At 48.7% G+C, this 22314-nt stretch overlaps 2 protein-coding genes, 2 long non-coding RNA genes and 1 pseudogene across 5 annotated transcripts in view; 2 read left to right on the top strand and 3 right to left on the bottom strand.

The window, feature by feature from the left end:
- Wdr86 (WD repeat domain 86) overlaps window positions 1–724 on the bottom strand; it is a 19338-nt gene extending 18614 nt beyond the window's left edge. Inside the window, exons 1-2 of the mRNA XM_010637590.2 lie at window positions 634–724; window positions 256–455 (exon numbers count right to left, since the gene is read on the bottom strand). Coding sequence (XP_010635892.1) covers window positions 256–455; window positions 634–724 — 291 coding nt within the window. The remainder of the gene's footprint in view (window positions 1–255; window positions 456–633) is intronic.
- Window positions 725–903: 179 nt separating this feature from the next.
- LOC104871575 lies at window positions 904–3836 on the bottom strand. Its single transcript, XR_782908.2, has 3 exons — window positions 3770–3836; window positions 2134–2232; window positions 904–1974 (listed from the first exon to the last, which is right to left on the bottom strand). It is a non-coding gene; the product is annotated as an uncharacterized LOC104871575 (long non-coding RNA).
- Window positions 3837–4433: 597 nt separating this feature from the next.
- On the top strand, window positions 4434–8133 carry LOC104871605 (annotated as a pseudogene).
- A 3801-nt stretch (window positions 8134–11934) lies between these two features.
- LOC109118477 lies at window positions 11935–21610 on the top strand. Of its 2 annotated transcripts, none has more exons than XR_004517493.1 (3): window positions 11935–12013; window positions 15381–15458; window positions 21544–21610. It is a non-coding gene; the product is annotated as an uncharacterized LOC109118477 (long non-coding RNA). The 2 variants fall into 2 exon arrangements; XR_002025808.2 differs by having other exon boundaries at window positions 11941–12013; window positions 15363–15458.
- Window positions 15244–22314, bottom strand: part of Rheb (Ras homolog, mTORC1 binding) — a 42045-nt gene continuing 34974 nt past the window's right edge. The window contains exons 4-8 of the mRNA XM_010637539.2: window positions 20288–20370; window positions 18485–18541; window positions 18347–18394; window positions 17696–17777; window positions 15244–16063 (exon numbers count right to left, since the gene is read on the bottom strand). Of these exons, the coding sequence (XP_010635841.1) occupies window positions 15971–16063; window positions 17696–17777; window positions 18347–18394; window positions 18485–18541; window positions 20288–20370 (363 nt within the window). The 3' untranslated portion in view covers window positions 15244–15970. The remainder of the gene's footprint in view (window positions 16064–17695; window positions 17778–18346; window positions 18395–18484; window positions 18542–20287; window positions 20371–22314) is intronic.

The raw sequence follows: 22314 nt of genomic DNA, 5'->3' as shown, positions 1-22314 counted from the left end.
GGGCGCAGGCGCAGACCACCCCTCACTAGGGGCTGCGCGCCCCAATGGGCGTCCCAGGCAGCTGCGTCGGGGGTCGCGCAAGGGCTCCTGCCTCTCCTTGCGCCCACAGGATCAGGGCGGTCAGGGGAGCCCGGGAAGCCAAGCGCCTCAGGCGCCCTCCCCAGCCCGCGCCACTCACTCGGGGAGGCAGAGGAGGAACAATGCGGTCCGGCCTGGCTCCTCCTCAGAGACCACCCCCAACCTGTCCCCTCCCACAGTTCGGCTGGGCGCCAGCTCCACCCCAAGCTCCCATCCTCCTAGGCGGGCCGGGGTCCGAGCTTTGCGCTCGCGCCCCTCTTCGCTCCGACATCTCCAGGTGCTGGGGCTGCGCCTCTTGCGGCCTCGGCCCCCAGGGCCCAGAGTGGAGAGGAGGTAGGTTGGAGCTGACAGAGGGGTCTTGAGATTTGGGGATGGTCCTCAAGGGGGAGGGAGCGACCGGGTAGCCCCGAGTCCGCTATCACTAGGAAGTCACGCAGGCACCCCAAATTCTACCGAAGTCCCTCCAGGGAGGACGGGCCTGGGCGCGGGGGGCGGGGCTTCGTGAAGTTTCGGGGTGGTTAGGCTCCCCGCTACATCTTTGTAACCCCCTCCCACTTTCCCGTCCCTGAGCCCCAGAAGTCCGGGAAGGAATCCCACCCTCCCCCCCGGCCGCAGCCCTCCCGGAGCGCGGTCGCCTGGTTCCCATTAGAGCAGTTCCGGTGCCGGCTTCGTGGGGGGCGAAGAGGGTGACCCCCCCCCCCGGATCCTCCAGGTCCTAGAGGAAGCAGGGTTTCCCCGAGTCCTCCAGGCAGGACTCTTTCAGGGAAGAAGGGCAGGGAAAAGGTTGCCTCGAGGAGCCAGCCCACAGCTCACCGTGTCAGATTCCAAGAAAATCCCAGGTCGAGTCCCGTCGAGCAGCGAGCAGCGGGCTTCGTTCCCAAGCGGCCCAGCCAGGGACTTCTATTCTTTGCCCCTCCACCCTGCCCCTGAAACTTGTGAGGTAGTCTGCACATAAACTCACAGGTCTCCGTCCTTTCTTACATCCCAGGCATCAGGAGCCAAGGAAGGGATTTTAGTGGACCTGGAGGTCCCTGGAGGTTCACGGGAGAGAGGAAGCAGACAGAGAGGACCTAGGATCTGTGTCCCCTTGAGCCAAGGGGCTGGGGAAAAGGGGACCGAGTGACGGGGGTGGTTGGGGAGGGGGGTGTGGGATGATTGCGTTGAGATCCCATCTGTGGGATCCCAAGTTCATCTTGTAACCTGGAGCTCCAGGGCTTTTTGCAACACACAGCTGTGAACACAGGAGCACAGCTGGCCTGCAGGTGTAGCCTCTGGGTGAGGCCAGCTGGGTAGAAAGGACAGGAGCCTTGAGCATGCCAGAGGGGTGAGGAGACCAAGCCAGAGTCTTCCTGGAGAGCAGCCAGAGTGGACCCAGATGGCAAGGGGAACAGGAGATTGTTATCCTGGGGTGCACAGGGCTTAACCAAGTGGTGAGCATCCAGGGTAGTCCCACCTGCAAGAAGCTTGCCCAGTGGCAGGCCAGACAAGACCACCATGCTGAGAGGACAGTTCATTTTTCAAGGGTTCTGGGACAAAATATTGAGCAAGACGGGACCCATGCATTTCTAGTTCCTCCACCCAGCCGCCAACAAACCACCTGCTTCTATTCTCAGCCCTCAGCAGTCAGAGAATACACAGCAGCCACCAGCTCCTGAGCTCAATTCATATGGGCCCACACGATGCTGGCCTCCATAACTGCCTCTTCCCCAGACGCTTTCTTGTTCCTGCTCTTCTTTTATGCACAACTCCCACACCCTTGATTTGGCTCACAGTGGACCCCTGGTGGAGGATAAGCGCCATCTCTGATTTGGGGGTAAGTGTGTGGTGAAAATGTATTAAACCAGCTTCTCATCCTTTCTTCTTTGCAGGTTGCAGATCACAGGCTGCTCTGGGAATCTAACAAGAACGCAGGAGGTGGGAAAGTTAGGAAGTGGCGCCTGTTTCCTCTGAATCTAGGTTCATCTAGGTCTTCCCCACCTTGAGATGACAAAGCGCAGAGATGCAGGAGTCAGGCTGGTCTGCCTGCAAAACTGTGACATCGGGAAAGCTCCTCACCTCTCTTTGAGAGCCCCCTGCCAGGACCTCGATGCTTGTGTACCCAGGTTTCTTTGAGGGAGAATCATTTTATGGCAGTAAGGCATCAAAGAAGAAGTCCTGGTGGGCAGGAGAGGGAATGGTTGGTCACACCTACAATTCCAGTTGCTTGGGAGTCTGAGGCAGGAGGATAGCAAGTTAGAGCCCAGTCTGGGCAATTTTAGCCAGACTCTGTCTCAAATAAAAAGGAGCGGGCATGGAGGATCACACCTATAATCCCAGCACTCTGGGAGTCTGAGGGCACAAGGAGGACAAGTTAGCAAGTTCAAGACCAACCCGGGCAATTTAGGGACTTAGCAAGACACTGTCTCAAAAACAAAACAAATAAAAAGCTAGGGTTCAATCTCCAGTACTGTAAAAAAAGGAAGCGGGGAGGGGGGTTGCTGGGGCTGTAACCCAGCACTTCCCAAGTTCAATGGCCAGTACTGAGGGGTAGGGGAAAGAAGCAGGAAGATATTTAACTAATGAAAATGGGGGAGAACTCCCTGCACCCCACATGGAAGAGAAATCTTGTAGCCAGAAGCGCCCATTCCCAAAGGTACACAGATAATCACGATTTCACCTGCTGGACAGGTGAGGGGCTCTGTGAGAAACATCAAGAGAAGTGGGTGTTCTCAAGATGGAAGATGACAGGGGAGGGACCTTTGGAGTACTTCATGGTCACTATTGTCAGAATTGTTCCTTCCCTCCTCATACAAGCTTATTATGGTTCAGATCTAGCCTTCTCCCCAAAGTCTCCACTGGTAGGCAGGGCTTGGGGAAGGTGATTGAACAACAGAGGCTCATAGCTGACTTGCTCTTGGGAGGTGGGGCCTACTTGGAGGAGGTGGTCACTGGGAGTGTGGCCTGGCAGGGTTTATCTCCCTAGCTCCTCTCTTCACTCTGCTTCCTGTGCCTCATGAGGTAAGCAGCTTTTCCTCCGCCAGGCCCCTCTGCCCAGCTGCCCTGCCTTGGAGCCTGCTGACCATGGACTGAAACCTTTGTAAACCATGAGCCAAAATGAACCTCACCCTCTTTGTGGCAAAGATAGGGTATTTTTCCCTAGCACAGAGGAAATTGACTAAGACACAGCTCTTGCTGTTGGTAGTGAGTGTAACCACAGTTTATTGGAGACTTACGTCTCTTTCTACTGGGATTCCTCAAGAGGTTGTAAGCCTTCCCTGTCCATAAGTCATTCCCAGGAGAAGAACCCAGGGATTCTAGAAGGAAATGGGAAGCCCCTGGAGATTTTCGAATCTGGGGTGAGTGGTACAACTCAGTTGCATTCTGGGAAGATGCTAATTTTAAAATAGAAAAAGGACTTGAATAGACATTTTCCCAAGAAAGACAGACAAGTGACCAACAAGCACATGAAAGCTGCTGGGCTGAGTCACCAGGGAAATGGGAGGTGTTACTTCAACCACTAGGATGGGTGATCAGAGGAAATTAAAAATCATAAATATGGGAAAATCTGAGCAGACACTTCTAATGGGGATGTAAAATGGTGCAGCTGCTATGAAAACAGACTGGCCATTGCTGCAACTATTAAATCCAGAGCTACCATGTGACCCAACAACTCCGCATGCACCCAAGAGAAATGAGCATTATTCATACTCACCAAAAGGTAGAAACCACCCAGCCAGGTGTGGTGGCACATGCCTGTAATCCCAGCTACTCAAGAGTCTGAGGCATGAGGATTGAAAGTTTGAGGCCAGCCTGGGCATCTTAGTGAGACCCTGTGTCAAAACGAAAAGTGAAAAGGGCTTGGAATGTAGCTCTGTGCTAGAGCATTTGCTTAGCACGTGTGAGGCCCTGGATTCCATCCCCAGTGTCACACATGCACACTTATATGCACAGATGGAAACACCTAAAGGTTCATTAACCAATGATTAGTTAGATAAAACGTGGTATGTCCATACCGTGAAGTGCTACTCAGCCCCAAACAAGAATGGAGTACTGATGTGTGCTGAAAGACGGAGAAACTCTGAAGATGAACAGACTGTGCTGTGCTCATTCAGTGGAGTGCTGCCGTTCAGCTATAAAGGAAATGAAGTTTTGGCCCTTGTCACAACACAGAACTCAGAAAATATGCTAAGCAAAAATGTCAGAAACAAAAGGACATGTACATACAATTCTGGTTATATGAAATGTCCAGAATAGACAAATCCTGACAGAAAGCAGAATAGGAGTTGCCAGGATCTAGGAGGAATGGGACTGGGAAGCATCATCATTCCCTGTTTCCGTTTGAGGTGATGAAAAAGTTGTGCACACAGACAGCAGTGATGGCCAGGTAACCTTGTAAAATGTGCTTATTACCCCTGAATCATGCACTTTAAAATGGTTACAGTGGTTCATTTAATGATGCATATTTTGACCTATACACAATTTATTGTGGTTTTTTAAAAACTTTATGGAGCTTCTATGTTATTACAGTGGTACCTCGGTTCATGAACATTTTTGTTTGCAAACAATTTGGTTCATAAACAGAAGCATTTAGCAAAATTTTGTTTTTGTTTGCAAACTCTGCATCAAGTGACATAACCATAGCCAGCCATCTTTCCCACATGAACGCAAGTGTGGCCATCTTTTCCAAAATGATAGAATAAAGTAAGTTCATGAACCGAGGCACCACTGTATTAGTACATGTAATAAATGTTGCATGAAAAATCGTCGTGGAACCAGGATTCCCCACTCCCCAGGCTCCTGTTTCCTAAGACAGCATCCTTTCATTCTAGTTCCAAAGAATCCAGTCAGGCCCAAAATTAAAAAGGTGGCAGCATTAGAAAAACCAGTCTCCTGGGCTGGGGATTTAGCTCAGTGGTTCTGCCACCTGTCTCACAAGTGCAAGGTCCTGAGTTCGATCCCTAGTACAGAAAGGAAGAGGAAGAAAGAAAGGAAGAAAGAAGGACAAACAAGTCTCCTCACACTAAAATTTCTCTGTAGAGGCCACTGCTGGCCCTGGCCCCAGCACAGCCCAGAAGTCCAGGGCTGCCCTCTAGGGAACCCACATCCTGTACTGGAATGTCGGGCCTTTCCTGGGTCTGTGACCAGGGCCATGCATATAAGGACTTGACTGTTCTGTAGCTGGAAAAGACAGCTGGAAAATATCCCATCTACCCTCAAACTTCCACTTAATCTCCCTGCAGCCTCCTCCTGGAGAAGTGTCAGGGGCTGACTAGACAGAGTGCATGCTGTTTTGAAATAGCTTTCAACATTCACTAGCTTTGTGTCCACTTCTAGCCAAGACAGTCACCAGGACCCAATTCCATCCCCTCTTCTGTCTGCAATAACCAAAACAAACTCAAAACTTGTGAAACAATTGTTTTCATGACCCTGGATATCAGGTTATGGAGGACACTAATCCCTGAGGGACAGGGAAAAGGGAGATTGAGCCCATGACTGGGCCAAGTCACTGCCTTGAGAGCCTGCCCAGATCACAGAGCAAGAAGGGAACCCAGGTAGAGCCCAGCAGTCTCCTTGAGCTGACAGTGGAGTATCCAAGACAGCCAAGGCTGGAGTTGGACGAGAGAGAAGAGGACCCAGAGGTCTGGCTCTAGCATTGCGCCAAATGCTGGTCAACACAGCATCAATGTGCCACCCCCAGGCATCTGAGTGGAGATCTTTCCTGTCTTCCTCTAACTTTCTTCCTGCAAAAGTGTGCTTCAGTTGTGGTTTTTTAAAAAAACTCTGGATCTCCTAAGTCAAGGACCCAAACCAGCCAAGGACAACTCTACCCTATTTCACAGATCTTATTATGCATTGAACTGCACTCCAAGAGTCGTGTGCAGACCCCAGTGTGCCTGTTTGGAGATGAACGATGCTAAATGAGGTCATATGGGTAGGGCCGTAAGCCACTGAGATCAGGGCCCTGAATCGGCTGGCACCTGGATTGTGGCTGTCCCATCTCCAGGTCTGCAAGAGATCAATGTCAGTGTGCACCTGCCTGGCTCTGCTGAATTGTCTCAGCATCTGAGCTAAGGCAGATCTCATCCTAGCTTAGCTGAGTGCGTTGTAGTGACCCCATAAAGCCACAAAGGGTCCCTCACCAAGGCAGGGCTCTGAGGAGACAGGCTGGCATTTCTGGGAAGGCACTGGAATGCAGGACTTGGACCTGTTCTATGGCCAGAGCAGGAGACGCCCCTCTCACAGCCTCTCTGTCCTCGCTTTTAATGAAGGATAAGCCTCATCCTGTCCAATGGGGAAGCACCAAATGTGAAAAGGACCAGGTGCAGTGCTGAACACCTGTTATGTCAGCATTCTGGGAGGCTGAGGCAGGAGGATCACAGGTTCAAACTTAGCCAGGGCAACTTAGACTTAGCAAAACTCTGTCTCAGAAAACAAAGGGCTGGGGAAGGAGTGGGGCCCTTGCCGCTCTGTCATGCTCCCTCACGCCTTCTCTGGAATTCTGGCAGGCATGGAGAAGGCAGAGGCCTCTGGAGCCACCTGAATGTCAACTTGGCCCCAGATGACAAGGAAATAGGAGCAGCTTCTATGGCCAAGGAAGCAACCAAGAAAAAGAAACAGAAGCAGAAGAAGAGTAAAGGCGCTGTTGCAGGGCAGCCGGAACCCGATAAGGAACGAGGAGCCTCTGTGGATGAAACAGCAAAACAGTTGGAAAGACAAGCATTGGAGGAGAAAGAAAGAGATGCTTGGGCTGGGGATTTATCTCAGTGGTTATGGCACCTGCCTCATAAGCACAAGGGCCTGAGTTCAATCGCTGGTACAAAAAAAAAAAAAAAAAAAAATAAAAAAAAAAAAAAAAAAAAAAAAAAAAAAAAAAAAAAAAAAAAAAAAGAAGAAAGAGATGCTGATGGTGAAGATGCTGATGTTGATGGAAAGAAGAAGGGGGGAGGGGGAGGAGAGGAGGAAGAGGAAGAAGACGACCAAAAGTTCAGACAGACCCTCCCTCCTGCCGATCCCTGACCTGTACCCTGGCGGAGTGTTCCTGAAGGGACAGGAGTGAGAATACCCACCCACACAGGACTGGCGAACAGCTGCTTGGAGAACTACAGGGGAAGAAAGAAAAGCATTAGATCAGGCCAGTGAGGAGATTTGGGATGATTTTCAAGGAGGTGTGGAAGCTCATTGACAAGTTAGAAAATACGTCATGAGCTGGGTCGAGCCCGGGATGACGATGACAGAGGACTGTTCACACAAGCTCATCAAAGAGAACGGCTTGAACGCAGGCCTGCCCTTTCCGACTGGCTGTTCCCTCAGTAACTGTGCCCCGCACTACACGCCCAACGCGGGCAACAGCTCGGTGGTGCAGTACGATGACATCTCTAAGATCCACTTTGGAGCGCATATGAGCGGTAGGATTATCAGCTGTGCTTTTTACTGGCACCTTTAATCCCAAATGTGATACATTATTAAAAGCTGCAAAAGATGCCACTAATACTGGAATAAAGTGGGCTGGCACTGACGTTCGTCTGCGTGATGTCGGTGAGGCCATCCAGGAAGTTGTGGAACCCTATGAAGTAGGGATAGATGGGAAGACGTGCCAAGTGAAGCCGATCCACAATCGGAACCGGCACTCGACTGGCCCACACCGAATCCAGGTGGGGAAGACGATGCCCATCGCGAAGGGCGGAGGTGATGCGGATGGAGGAAGCAGAAGTGCATGCCATGGAAACCTCTGGTAGTACGGGCAAAGGAAAGGCGCTGCTCACAACGACAAGGAGTGTTCACATTACACGAAGAATTTCGTTGTTGGACACGTGCCAATAATGCTTCCAAGAACAAAACACTTGTTAAATCGTCATCAACGAGAACTTTGGCACCCTAGCCTCCTGCCGCAGATGGCTGGATCGCCTGGGAGAAAGCAAATACTTAGTGGCACTGAGGAACCTGCGTGACTTGGGCATCGGGGACCCATACCCACCACGACGTGATGGTAAAGGGTCGAACACACTGTACTGCTGAGTCCAACCTGCAACAGCACTGTCCCTCCCTCCCAGGCTTATGACCCAGGAAAAAGCTGGGGCAGAGTCCATGCCAGAGTCAGCTGCACTGTGACCCCAAGCCATCTTGCTCCTCAGGGGAGGGGCCCAAGGTCTCCAGGGTCAAAAGCCTGGGAGGGAGGGACAGGCTAACCACCTGGCTGCACTACATCAGCTGAGCCCTGGATCCCAGCCTAGCTGGAAGCAAGTGGGGGGGAACCTGACCCCTGGTGGTGACCACAGTAACTACACCCTGGGAAGTGGCAGGCCAGGCGCAGTGGTGCGTGTAGCCTGATGAATTCAGTAGCAGGGGAGTGATCAGAGCGACTCTCACAGTGTCCAGTATGGCCAGGCACCAACCAAGGCATGACAAGTATCTTTTCATCAATTCTCTGCATGATCGTGGGAGGTGGGGATTGTTGGGATCCCTACTTTGCAGATGTGTAAACCACGGTCCAGAGTAAGTGAGCAATTTGCCCACAGTCACACAGCAAATCATCAGTGAACCTCTGATTGGAATCTGAGATGCACGCTTCTTACTCTCACAGTTAATTATTCCTTCTAACGTTTCTTAGCTGTTGTTTTTAGAGCAGCCTGCTTTACCTGTTTATGTTCTGGTGTTAGATCTGGCATCTTCAGCCTGACACTTCTGGATCTAGGGACTCAGACTGAAGATGGCCTTCAAAGCTGTGCCTCCCAGTGCAGACTAAAGCACAGTGAGAATTGGTGGCAGCCGCTGGAGTGATGAAAACAAACAACAAACAGCACTAGAGAGCACTAGAGCCCCTAATCCCTGGTGCCTATGAATGGCATTATTTGGAAATAGAATCTTTTACTAATGAATCAAATTAAAATGAAAGGATTAGGCTGGGCGTGGTGGCACACACCTGTCATCCCAGCACTCTGGAGGCTGAGGCAGGAGGATCACTGTGAGTTCCAGCCTGGGCTACATAGTGAGACTCTGTCTCAAACAAACAAACAAAAAGATGAAAGGATTAGGAAGCCCAGTCTGTGTGTGTGTGTGTGTGAGTTCAAAGTCAACCATCTATACAGTGAGACCCTGTCTAAAAAAAAAGAAACAAAAACAGGAATAAAATTAAAATAGACATAAAGGAGAGTCATTTTAAAATTTTGTTATTGTTTTATTTTTTGAGACAGGGTCTTGCTATGCAGTTCAGGCTGACCTTAAACTCACTGTGTCCCAGGCTGGTCTCCAACTGTCACTGATCCTTCCTGTCTCAGCCTTCTAAGTGTCAGGATTACAAGTGTGCTCCACCACACCCAGCCATTTAAAAATTTTGGAATTAAAATAGTTATTGAAATAAAAATTTCATGTGATGAACGTTCAGTTGGATCCAAATGAATTAGGAAATTTGTAAACTCCCCTGAAAAATGGTGTGGCAACACACACCTGAATCCCCACAAATAGGAGGCAGAAGTTGGAGGGTCACCAAGAGGTCAAGGCCAGTTTGAACCACAGAGCAAGACCTCACTCCAAAAGAGAAAAAAGATACCAGGGAGAAGTTTGTCCACAAATAAACCACAGACTTCTCACCAGCAGCAATGTCGGCCACATGGCAGTCAGGAGGGGGTTTAGGAGGCAGGAAGACAAACAGCAGACCAGCAGGGTCTCTGTGAGGGAGCAAGGCCACATTTCCAGGCCTGAGTGACCTTGGGCTCCACCCTTTTCCCTCCTTTTAGTCCTGCCTGGTGGAGACTGAGTGGCTTGGGACAGGGCTGAGCAGAGGTCAGTGGAGAGCAGAGGCAGGAGGAAGAGTAGGAAAGCAGCTACATCCAGCAGTGACTCAACGTCCCCAGTTGTGCTCCAGATATGGACCTTGTGCCAGGACAGGACTCGCGTTTCTGAATCAAACCCAGGCAAAGCAGGTGCTCCCATCATTGAGCTGACCACCACCTCGGAGATGGGTGTGTCTGCTTGTTCCAGCAGGGCCGGCAGGAGACAGGATGAGTACTAGGTTGGACACTTTCAATGGGGGTTTTCCATGGCCCACAGACAACACAGGGCTCTAGCTCTGAGGGGCTGGCAGGACCAGGCCATCTAGGGACAGAACAGCCCCTTGCCAGTGCCACCAAGGTCCCAACCCCTCAAAGAGGCCACTTGCCACGACTCAAAGCCAAGTGTACTGGGCTCCACAGCCCAGGACCTGGGCCCCTTCCACTACTGGGCATCTGTCATTCCCTGCTGCCAGGATGACCCAAATGTGGGGCACTAGGCACAGCAGATGCCCATGATATTGGGGCCTCACCATTCCCAGGGAACCCACACTTCTAGGTCTCCCACCACCCTGAACCTGGAAACAAGAGTTGGAACCTAGGAAGGTGAGAAAGGGACAGAATAGGGAGGTTGCTGCCTCGGGCAAGTCACAGTCGCTGGCCTTTCTCCAACTCTGGGGGACAACAGAGCACACACAGCCACACCTGGTGCCCATCCTGGCCACCATGCAGCATCAGGGCAGACAGCCACCAAGCACTGACAGAGCAGTGACGGAAGACCTGTTTCTAATGTGAAAATGTGCACAGGACTAGGCAGGCACAGCTTCTCTGAGCTTCAGCTCCTTCCTTTTGCAAATGTGATAGTCCTAGCAGCCGCCTGTCATTTGGCTTCCTTGTCTGGGCTTGCCAGGGACTGTCTGGTTTTAAAAGGGAAAGTCCCTGCCTTCCTGCTTTACCTGTAAGTACTAAGGCTAACTGACTGCACCACTGGAGCCACTGGAGCGCCCCTTTCCTCCGGCGGCCATAATGAAGTGCTACAGACTGGGGGACTTCAAGGAGATTCACTCTGCATTTTTGGAGACCCGAGGTCAGAGGTCACAGCACGGCAGGTACCGGCTCAGGCCTCTCTCCTGGCTCTGGTGTCCACCAGCAGTCCTCGGTGCATACGTATGCCCAGTTATTCTTTTTGTAAGGACATCACGGAGGGAATAGTGGCACATATTTGCTTGGGCAGGAGGGTCAGAAGTTTGAGCCCAGCTTAGACAATTTAAGAATTTAGCAAAACCTTGTCTCAAAATACAAAATAAAAAGGGTTGGAGATTAGGTCAGTGCCAGGGCTCTGGGTTCACTCCCCAGTAAACACACACACACAGACTGGGCTTCCTAATCCTTTTATCTTTTTGTTTGAGACAAGAGTCTCACTATGTAGTCCAGGCTGGAACTCACAGTGATCCTCCTGCCTCAGCCTCTAGTGCTGGGATGACAGGCGTGTGCCACCACGCCCAGCCTAATCCTTTCATCTTAATTTGATTCATTAGTAAAAGATTCTATTTCCAAATAATGCCATTCATAGGCACCAGGGATTAGGGGCTAAAATAAATTCAACCTCTAACACCCCTTCAGTCCCAGGCAAACAAAGGTGGTTGCTTACCCTAACAGACCTTCACATCCTGAAATTCCCTCTCTTGCTCTCCCTTTTTAGATTAAGAATCTTTATCCATTACTGTCCCAAACATGGGCTGTGAGCAGCCTCGGCAACAGCTGAGCTCTGAAACTGAGGGAGGCCTGGTCTTGAGTACTTCCTTGGCCTGTGGGATCAGGGACTCTAGGGGTGACGTTGGCCTGCTCGGTGACCCCTTGAGGTGACCAATGCATGTGACATCACAGTCCACCAAACCAGGATTTCCAGTCGAGGGGGCTGTAGGCACAGTTCTGACTGCAGGCACAAAGGGCAGAACTTCAAAGGGTGGCCAAGGCACAATAGTGACACTGCACTGATGTCAGTGTGGAGGAATGTGACCTTTCCAGCTGCCCCAGCTGGCAGGCAGCCTGCGTGTGTTTATCCTTTTAGGGTAAAGTTCAGGATGCATTCGCCTCTCCAGCCAGGTCTATTTATCTGAGGTCTAATCTGATGATGGGGACAGGACCAGTGACCCAGTGCCCAGACAAATCTCTGCTGGGACAGGAAGGTAGTGAGGGTTTTGCTCCTGTAATGAATACAATCAAGTGGTGCTGCCTGGGCTTTTCTTGGGAGTAGGAAGAACAGGGTCCAAGTTCTTAATTGTTGAAGTGACAGTATTTCTAGAATCTGGACGATTTCTTGTGAAATGGATTTTAAAAAACACAGCCAGGGGCCAGGGATTTAGCTCAGTGGTTCTGGCAACTGCCTTGCAAGAGAAAGGATCTGAGTTCGATCCTTGGTACCAAAAAAAAAAAAAAAAAACCCCAACCAAAAACCCCCCCAAAACACAGCCAGGCCAGGCCAAGTGTGGTGGCCCATGCCTGTAGGGTGACCCAGGAGCATTGAAAGTTTGAGAGCAGCTTGGACAATTTGAGAGATCCTGTCTCAAAATGAAATTTAAAAAGGGCTAGGGATATAACTGCCTAGTATGCATGAGGCCCTGGGTTCAATCCCTAGTACTGCAATACCAAAAAAAAAAAAAAAAAAAAAAGCTAGGCATGGCCGCTGATGCCTGTGATCCCAGCTATGAGAAGCTAGGGCAGGAGGATCCCTTGAACCAAAGAGTTCATGGACAGCCAGGGCTATACAATATGACTGACAGACAAACCAACCAACCAAGCAAGAATCTCCTGGGGATGTAGTTCAGTGGTGCCACACCTGCCTGGCAAGTGTAAGATCCTTAGTTCGATTTCTTGTACTGGAAAAAACCAAACCAAACCAAACCAAACCAAACCAAACCAGGAGTCTCCTAGGTTGTAGCAGGTGTGAGACCTTTAACATCACCTCCTACACAAATCCTACCTTTTGTGAGGGTCTGAGCCGCTCAGCCAGGTTCCTGCCCAGGAACATGCTCCCCTGCATTGTACCAGGGCAGGGCTGAGCAGGAGTGGGGCGAGTTCTGCGGGCCCAACTATGACCAAGGACTGAAGAACCCGTGCCTGTGACATGTGAACGATGGCAGGCCTGCTGCCCATCATCATGGTGGCAGAATTGGTGTCCTGAGACCTTGGGCCAGCCTGGCCTGAGATGGTTTCCCAGAACTCTCTCCAAATGGCCACTTTCCCGGGCATGGGACCAGGAGGGAGGTGGCCCTGCAGGAATCAGTGGGGACCCTGCTATCAGGTGACAGATCTCAGTATGGCAATCAAGGTAGACAGTAACCCTTGCCACTGTGAGTGTGACTTGCATTTGTCTAGGGCAGTGGGAATAGCTGATCCTGCAGATTTGGGCCATTTCAGGAATCTCTGGCAGGTTCATTTGTGAGTGAAGGAAATGAAAACAGAGTATACGAAGTTTCACCTGCAGAGCTGGGCCAGCCAGTGTGTTTTGGTGCCAGGCTGGTGCTGTTTACCTGGCATGGGGGCTGTGTTCAAACGCAGTGGAGCAAAGTGAGGGGTGAAGAGGCCATCTCTGCCAGTTGCCCTAAGCTCCCTGAACCCCCGATCTGCCTCCTGCTAAAATGTGGCCATTCTGAACTGGAGGACATGGCGACAAGATAGTTTGCTTAATGTAAGTGTCTTGCTCTCAAGGGAGGAAAGGTGCTGAAGCAGTTCTGGAGTGTGGAAGGACTGCTCAGGGGGCTGCTTTTAGAATGGGCATCAGCTCTGACCAGCTAGATCATCAAGGCCACTATGTCCAGGTGGTGCTGGGGCCATGTGGCAGCACACACCTCCCAGCCTGCAGGTGCCACACATCCCAGCACAGAGGCAGTGCTCTTCTAACATGGTGACGACAGGCAGACTGACAAAGCTGCCGCACCCTGTGGATCCCACCACTACTATCTGAGGCTGCATTTGTCACGCACGACACAGGGCACCAAGCAGCAGCGCCTGCCTTGTTAGCAGGCACAGGAAAGGGAACGAGAGAGGATGGAGCCCTAGTGACTTCACTGGGCACTGTGCCAACAGTGGAACCTGAAGTCCAGTAGGCAGGGCCACAGGAAGCTCCTGCTTGTCCCTTGCTGGGCTAGACAGCACCAGGATCAGTGCTTGGGTCCACTGAGGACGCAGTGAGAACACTGCGGTCTGAAGAGTAATGCTTCCTCTGGAACTCAGGTTTGCGACATGCTAGGTGCGGTGGTGCACATCTGCAGTCCCAGTACCCAGGAGGCCAGCTGGCAGGAGGATCACAGAGTGACGTCAATCTGGGCCATGCAATGAGTTCAAGACCAGCCTGAAGGACACAGTGAGACTGTCTCAAAAAAGAACAAGAATTGCTCTTGAGGCGAAGGCACGTGAGCTCACAGGGAGGGTGAATCAGGTTGACGCTTCTGCTTGCAGCTGTGACCTTGAACTGTCATCTGCATGTCCAAGATGGTTTCCTTGTGTTGAACCAGGAGTCTCCCATGTCACTGGATAATGAGGCAGAGAACACAGGATAGCAACACATCATGGGCACCCAAGTGACTTCCTCGGAGACTGCAACCCAGGCCTTGGCAGGATACCAACTCCACGGGGTACAGGGTCCTCAGCTGTGTGCACGGCCCTTGGACGCACAGGTCCTCAGAGCAGGTGGATTCTTCTGTAGGGCTTGCACATAGCATTATTTGAGGAGCTGTGAGACTGCATGAGCTTCTAGTGAGCTCCCTGTGCGCTGCTGGAAGTTCCCTTAGCACAGGAGGAATTTCTCAGATGAAAAGGGCTAGCTGGGTGAACTGGATTGATTTAATGCAGTCCCATACATTTGATACTAACATATTTTTAGTTCTAAGATTAAACCATGTTAATAACAGCTTGCTGAAATTAGTTTACTTAAACAGCATTTGGTGGAAGTCTTCAAAGGCTCTGATTTCATGCTGGGATAACAAGTGAGATAAAAATACTTAAGACCCAAGAGAATGGCATATTCTAAGAACATAACTTTTTATTAAAAATTAATTGCAAAGAAAAATGGTAAGACAATGGCAACATCTGCTTGTCAGAAGCAGCCAGCCTGTGAAACCTGAGCCAGGAAAGGGCCTCATATGAAATACACGGCTCAACCCCAAGTCTGACCAGACAGGGTGAGGGCCGCATGCCAACGCCCCACACCTCGGGTGCCCCTTTTCCAGCTGAGGATGCAGTCAAGGCAGGCGAGGCTGACTCCTGACCCTGAGCACCTGCTTGTAGTGTACCCCATCCTCTGAACTTCCAGATGTTCTGGAATGAGGACAGGGGGACAAGCAAATCTTTTCTTTTTAGACAAGGTCTCACTACGTAGTCCAGGCTGGCCTGGAACTCACATCAATCCTCCTGCCTCAGCCTCTCACGTGTTGGGACTACAGGTGTGCGCCACCATGACCAGCAAGCAAATCACTTTCTAAATTCTATCCTCACGTGGACATCAAGCTGAGATGGACAAAATGTGTTTTATAACAGCTCCTTTTCTTCAACCAGCATCAGAGACACAAAAGGGGAACTCGAATGCTCCACCACCAAGTGTTCCAGTCACGGCTTAGGGTCCTGCCCTGCAAGGTAAGCAGTCACTACCCTCATAGGCCAAGGCCACTCAGCTCCGTCATCTGCGCTCCTTGGGGCCATGGGAAGGCTCCAGAGCACCAGGCCAAGCACAAAGAGTTAAGGTTTGCAGCTATTTTATTTACAAGTATACATTTAACACGATGAAATAAACACTGATATATTGAAGCCTAGTTAATAGTAGTGTAACAATATGTATCATTTTGATGATTACATTATTTTAAACAACAAACTACACTGAAAAATTAATGCCGATAAAATTCTTGGTCATAATATTATTAAGAAATACAATATATAAATTGAAAATATGATTGCTTAAAATTTGAAAATGGAAGTGAACTCATTTGGACAGAGTCAGAGTTGAACATAATCTGAAAGGGGAGGGGCTCTAACCCAAATGACGTCTCTCAGGTTAACAGAAGAGAAGAAGCAGAGTTTTCTCCGAGAGGTGCGGGGACCGCTTCCTCAGGCAGAATATGTCCCAGTGTCCTCAGACCGCCTGGTTGTGCTCACATCACTGAGCAAGAAGACTTGCCTTGTGAAGCTGCCCCATCGATCTTTTCTGCCTCCAAAATTATCCTTCTAAAAACATCGACAGCAGTCTGAAAGGAGAGAAGCGAGCACAGGCTTAGTCCTCTGGCGTCGGCTGTCATGACTGGGTGGAATCAGCCCTTCTTCAATGAAGCGGCAAGCAGCGGCCAATCCCTATCTTCTAAATGCAGCCTCCCAGGGTGGGAAGAGGCTGCTCTCCTCAACAGGCAGCGCCTGGCATCCTCATTTCCCTAGCTCATTTTCTCTCAATCCCATGGGACCCTAACCCAAACTGCTGACGTCACTCTCCTGCCACTTCTTGACCCCCCTGGGCCAGCTCAGGGTCCCCATCTGTCCCTCTCCCAGAGGAAGACCGTGTGCCTTGTCCTTCTCCTGACTCCCCCGTGCTCACACTGGGCTGATAAGCTTGCTTCACATTTCCCTGAAGACAGAAGCGCCATTCACATGAGTGCGCTGCGTCCTCCAGCACCACTCCACACTCAGCAGGTCCTGCTGCTGTCAATGAGGAGGCCTGGCCTAGCCCTCAACCTCCCGGACCCCTCTCTGTCTAAACAAGGCCATGCTAGATCACTGGATCGTCAGAAAGCACTGTGTAGAGTAAAAGGGCCAGATGTAGTTTTACTTACATTTAGCCCTACTTCTTATACCACATAAAATACAGGGTAATCTCAGAGACATTATTAACTTTTTTGGATCATAATTTTCTCACTTGTAAAGTAATTCCAGCACACATTTGAGACCAGTCTGGGCAATTTAGTGACTTTAAAAAAAAAAAAAAGTGAAATAGTTCAACTAGATAATCTCAAGGACAGAATAGTTACTTGATAAATTCTGATTTAACTCAATTAAAATGCAAGTATCTTACTACTAATCTCAATTTTTTTTTTTTGGGTACCGGGGATCGAACTTGGGTCCTTGCGCTTTCGAGGCAGGCGGTGGAATCACTGAGCTAAATCCCCAGTCCTACTAATTTCAATTCTTATTTGAATTCTCACCATCTACAGTATGGAACTAAGTGGATCCAGAGAAAGCCCTTGATACCTGTGACTGGGAACCAAGGACACAGAATTAACACACTGTTTCTGCACCCAGGGACAAGAGCATAAGTAACCAGACATGGAAACACTGCATTCAGCACTAGGAAGGAGGGGAGGGACCCCCAAGTTCAAGGTCCACTGGCCAACTTAACAAGACCCTGTCTCAAAATAAAATGTCAAAAGGGCTTGGGATGTAGCTCAGGGGTGGAGTGCTGCTTGGTATGTGAGAGACCCTGGGTTCCACTCTCCTGGACCACAACAAACAGGGCTGCGGATTTAGCTCAGTGGTTCCACTGCCTGTCTCCCAAGCACAAGGTCCTGAGTTCAATCCCTGTTACCAAAACAACAACAACAACAAAAAAACAAACAATTTTTGCCAGGTGTAGTGGCGCATGCCTGTAATCCCAGCACTTGGGAGGATCGATCGCTGTGAGTTCAAGACCAGCCTGGGCTACATAGTGAGTTCCAGGTCAGTTTCAAGTACATAGTGAGACCCTGTCTCAAAACAAAACAAAAGATTAAATACCACCGCCTGCCTCCCAAAACACAACAGAGAAAAGCTCTGAATGAAATGAGCACAATAAGACAGGGATCAAATGCTGACTCAGGAAAATGCTGCCCAAAATGCATTTAGAAACCACATACCTGATTTTCTTTAGCAGAAGATTCCAAAAAGGCCGCGTTCCAAGATTCTGCCAAAGCTTTCCCTTCTTCGTAACTGATCACCCTGAAGAACAAGAACATTCTAATTTTTGTTCCTCATTACATGAAGCATGCATAATTAATGAAACTGGCTCCACTCTAGGGGCTGTGTGTCACCATCAGGAGTAATACGTGAGCATTAATCATGCCAGGCTGGGCAACAGGACAAGTGCTGCATGTCACCAGCAGTCCTGCAGCCCAAAGAGGCAGTGGGGGAACTCGGCCATATTTTCCAGTGCTGCCCTTCTCGAGGCCACGATGCAAGTGGCGTAGTCCAGGCCTTGGCGCTGGGCTCCACTGTGCTGTGCTGTGTAAGGCTGCACACACCCAGCCTGGCTTATGTGATCCTAGCCAGAGATGCAAAGGCACACAGTGAAAACAACGAACCCTGCTGCCTTTGTCACAGCAGAGCGCCTGGAGAGAATTCTCTATCAAGTCTGATCTCTTCAAAGAAATGTGGTATTCACACTGCAGTGAAACACATAAACACTACAACCAGAAATATCCTTGCCATCAGAATAATTAAAAACGCTCCACCTGTGATAAATCAGCTTAGACTTGATTTTATAACTCAACAATTTAAAAGCTACATACCTTTCCATATGCAGGTCTTTCTTATTGCCAACCAACATAATAGGTATTCTATTTACAAGAAAGAAATGAATCAGTTAATGCCAGATCATGTCACCCGGAAGACTCCATGATGGAAAAAGGCCAAGTAGCACTACTTACTGCACTTTCCCCACCATATCCAACAATTTGCCATGGATAACTTTAATCACTTCAAAACTGTAAGACAAAACGTATGAAATCAAGATATCCATTTCAGTACTGAAGTTTTCAGATGAGTGTTACAAAGCAGAGAGAATGCACAGGTCATAAACTCACCCTTTTAACATAAAATTACACAAAAGATTTCCTTTATTTTCCCTACCTATCCCTTCCCCCTGCACATGCATCTGACACTAAGAAATCCTTCCCAATGATACTCAAAGTGCAACAGGTGCAATATTTTAATGAGAAAGTCTCAGGCTGAGCTGACAAGCCACAGAAACAAAACTCAATTTCCTACTCATCTGACAAAGAATGAGCAGTGTAAATGACTCTCTGAGCCAGCGCCCCTCAGCACCAGCCTCAATGCCCACTGTCTGGATGACTGGAGCTCTGGATCACTTGTCGCCCCTCCCAGGTGCCGTCACAAGACAACTTCCCCAGCTCTGGTCGGATTACTCACACTCCTGGCTTCGGCAGACAGTGCAAACCGCGCCCATTGGCTTAGAAAGCCTGTAAGCACCAGTGACATCACTGCCTCTGCTGTGGAGCTGTGCAGAACTGACCCCCACCACACTGCTCCTTGCTCAGCCAGACATTCACTGACATCCCTGCCAGTGTACTTTACCTTGGGGGCACTGTCACAGACAGCCCACGCAGGCAGTGTCTGCTTTACTCCCCACTGTGTCAGGCTTTCGAATGAGTCTGCTCAAGTCACGCATTACACATTAGGCCTTTTTTTGGGCCCACTGAGTGCTGGGGAAGGATCCCAGGGGCCACTGAGCATCATCCCTAGCCCTTATGTTATTTTAAAACTATGCAGTTATTTTTTGTTTGCCAAATGGGAATTGAGCTCTGTTTTTTAAAACAAGGCCTTGCTACATTGTGCAGGCTGGCCTCAAACTAGTAATCCTCCTGCCTCAGCCTCCTTAGAAAACTGGAGGGATTACAGAGCAGCTGGAATTATAGGGGGTACCACTGTGGCCAGTCACATGTTATTACTTTGATAAAACTATTCAGGAGTCAAAAACAGGATATGGGAATCCTAAGTACTGTAGGTTGCATGACAGAACAAACTGGACTGTAATACAGCCATGGGCCAGCCTGGAACGGAATGAACAGAGGAAGCATGCCCAAGACACCAAGGTCCATATCATGAAGTGCTACAGACTCATTTTTATTTCACATGCACCAAGGATGAGACCCTTTCAGCTGACTCCTCCCATGGGGCTGGCTGGGCTGACACAGGCTCAGTGACTGAAACGGCAGCTCTTGAATCACTTAAGTAACAGGGTGTGATCAATTCATAAGCCAAAAAAAGTGTGGGAAGAGGAACCAAGTTTATTCTAAATAGTGGCCTCATTTTCATGTAGGCAGAGGAGACCTTATTACGTGAAGGTCTTGTTCCATAAATTCGAAGGGTAAAGTATTCAAATACTGAAACCCCCAAACTGTCCTCCACATAGTCTGGTAAAAACAGACAAAATGTAAAAATTCATGTATTTCTTGTTTAAATTATCAGAAAATAGAAGGTCATCTTCAATCATTACCTAGGCAGCCTACAGTAAGAGATTTTATTCTACCAGTGTTACAAAACATCTAATAGGAACAATGTTTTCTCTTTAATAACCCTGTGTCCATAAGAAAGTCATTAAAAACCACCTAATCAAGTCTGTCACTACTAACCCTATCATATATGCCTTTAAAAGAATTCACACAGTCTGTGCATAGCAGATAAACTCAAGCCAGCATCCGGTGTCTTACCTTTTGATTGATGTAACAGAATACACAAGAATGTAGCCATTAATATCTATGGAATATGTCTGAGGAAAAATGGAGTATTCATCCTGTGGAAGAAAAAATAATCACAAGAGAGTGAAATTTTCACAGAACCTGACAATGTGTACGTAGTTTTTCCACAAAAACCAAGGAAATTCAAGTAAAGAGAGAACACAGTATCATCACAGAAGTGTAGCCTGAACCCTGAAGGTTTAAGAACGCTCTGGGTGATAATGTGCTTCTGACTATTCCAGGACTCACAAGCTGAGGGTGTCACTGACTTCCCAAGAGAAGGAATGCACAATGGCCCTGAGCCTCCTACCAGGACAGGGCCACATTTCTTTTATGGATGGAAAGTCCAGAATCTCTCAGGCCCCTCGGAAATGATGCACCTACAGGTTCTGTTTTGCAGAGATCTAGGCACAATCTAAGGCTATCATAAGCATTTGAGAGAAGAGGAAGAGATGAAAAAATCAAACCACTAGGCTCAATCAGGGTATGTACACTTTCAGGTATCAAGAAACATTCTTCAGAGCCACTCCAGGAGTGATTCAGTGTACTCAGTCCCTAACCTTACAAAGCAGCCTCCCAGACCTTGGCCTCAGACACGGAATTATGAAAATGTACAGAGAGTTCATACATTGATGCAGTTTTCAACAACACACACAACTGCCTGTTGCAGACCTCTCACTCTCAACTGAGAGATGACTGTCACTAATGCAACACAGTCCTGAGCAGCACCACAGGACAGGCGTGTCACGCCGTCACCACAGAAGCAGCAGCTCTAATGATGCAAGCCCGCAGCAGGGTACAACTCTTCCTGATGACTGGGGATTACTATCTGTGGGAAAGTTCTTTAAAAACAAATCAAAGAAGACCAGGGATTTAGCTCAGTGGTTTCATCGCCTGCCTTGCAAGCACAAAGTCCCAAGTTCGATTCCCAGTACCAAAAAAAAAAAAAAAAAAAACGAAAAAGAAAAACCATGAAATTTAAAAATCAAAGAATAATTAAGTTTCACTTCAGTTCTGACATCATAAATAGTAATTAACCAGAAAATAAGCGCTACTATTTCATATAACAGTGTATGTAAAATAAAATCCTAACTTATTATTAATAGTTTCATTACATTAGATTTTAGTGTCTGTTTTTGAAGAGATAAGTAAAAACAAAATCGGCAATGATCGTGGTTATAGCTTAGCTACTGTAGGTCCAAAGTTTAACTTTCCTTTTCCCTAAACAGCAGAAGTGAAAATAAAGAAAAGCAGCACTGTGTACAACCCAGCCAGACACAGGGATCTCAAGAAGACACCCACATGCAAGCTACATGGCCATCAAAACAAGATACAGTTCCTGCGCACCCAGCAGCAGAAACAAATTCCTAAGGATGAACTTAAGGCAAGCAAAGCAATGATTCATATGAAGTCTTAAAACACTCCAGAGGGATGAAAGAATTAGATTAAAGCAACACTGTTCCAGTTTCAGGCAAAACTATGCAGGATTCATTACTTGAGGAACAGCTAGTTAACACACACACGAACACACCATGATTCTGGAAAGAAGCAGACGTTCTGAGAAATCAGAGCAACTGTGGCACACAGTGAATATAAACCAGTTACAGAAACTACCATGGTACACAGGATCACAAATGAAGAGACTGGAAATTCTCCAAAGACCCAAATAGGTATGGGAATTAGCTATGGGATTCCCAACACTCTAGGAACCTGAGGCAGGAGGATCACAAGTTTGAACCCAGCCTGGGCAATTTAGCAACTTAACAATATCCAGTCTAAAATTAAAAAATAAAAAAAGGCTGGAGATGTAGCTCATTGCTCTGGTTAAATTCCCAGCTCTGGGCTATGGGGATCTGAAAACTATGGGGACACAGGAGAATTTTTTTAAAACTAGTTAAATAAAAAGTAACAAATTCTACCGTGGAGCGGAGGATTTGGCTCAGTGGTTCTGCCACCTGCCTCTCAAGCACATACATGGTCCTGAGTTCAATCCCCGGTAC

This window comes from Fukomys damarensis, unplaced genomic scaffold (assembly GCF_012274545.1).
Source record: "Fukomys damarensis isolate Sample0158 unplaced genomic scaffold, DMR_v1.0_HiC HiC_scaffold_16, whole genome shotgun sequence".
Lineage (NCBI taxonomy): Eukaryota > Metazoa > Chordata > Mammalia > Rodentia > Bathyergidae > Fukomys > Fukomys damarensis.
The sequence above is the reverse complement of the archived record's forward strand: the minus strand, read 5'-3'. Positions and strand labels throughout refer to the sequence as shown.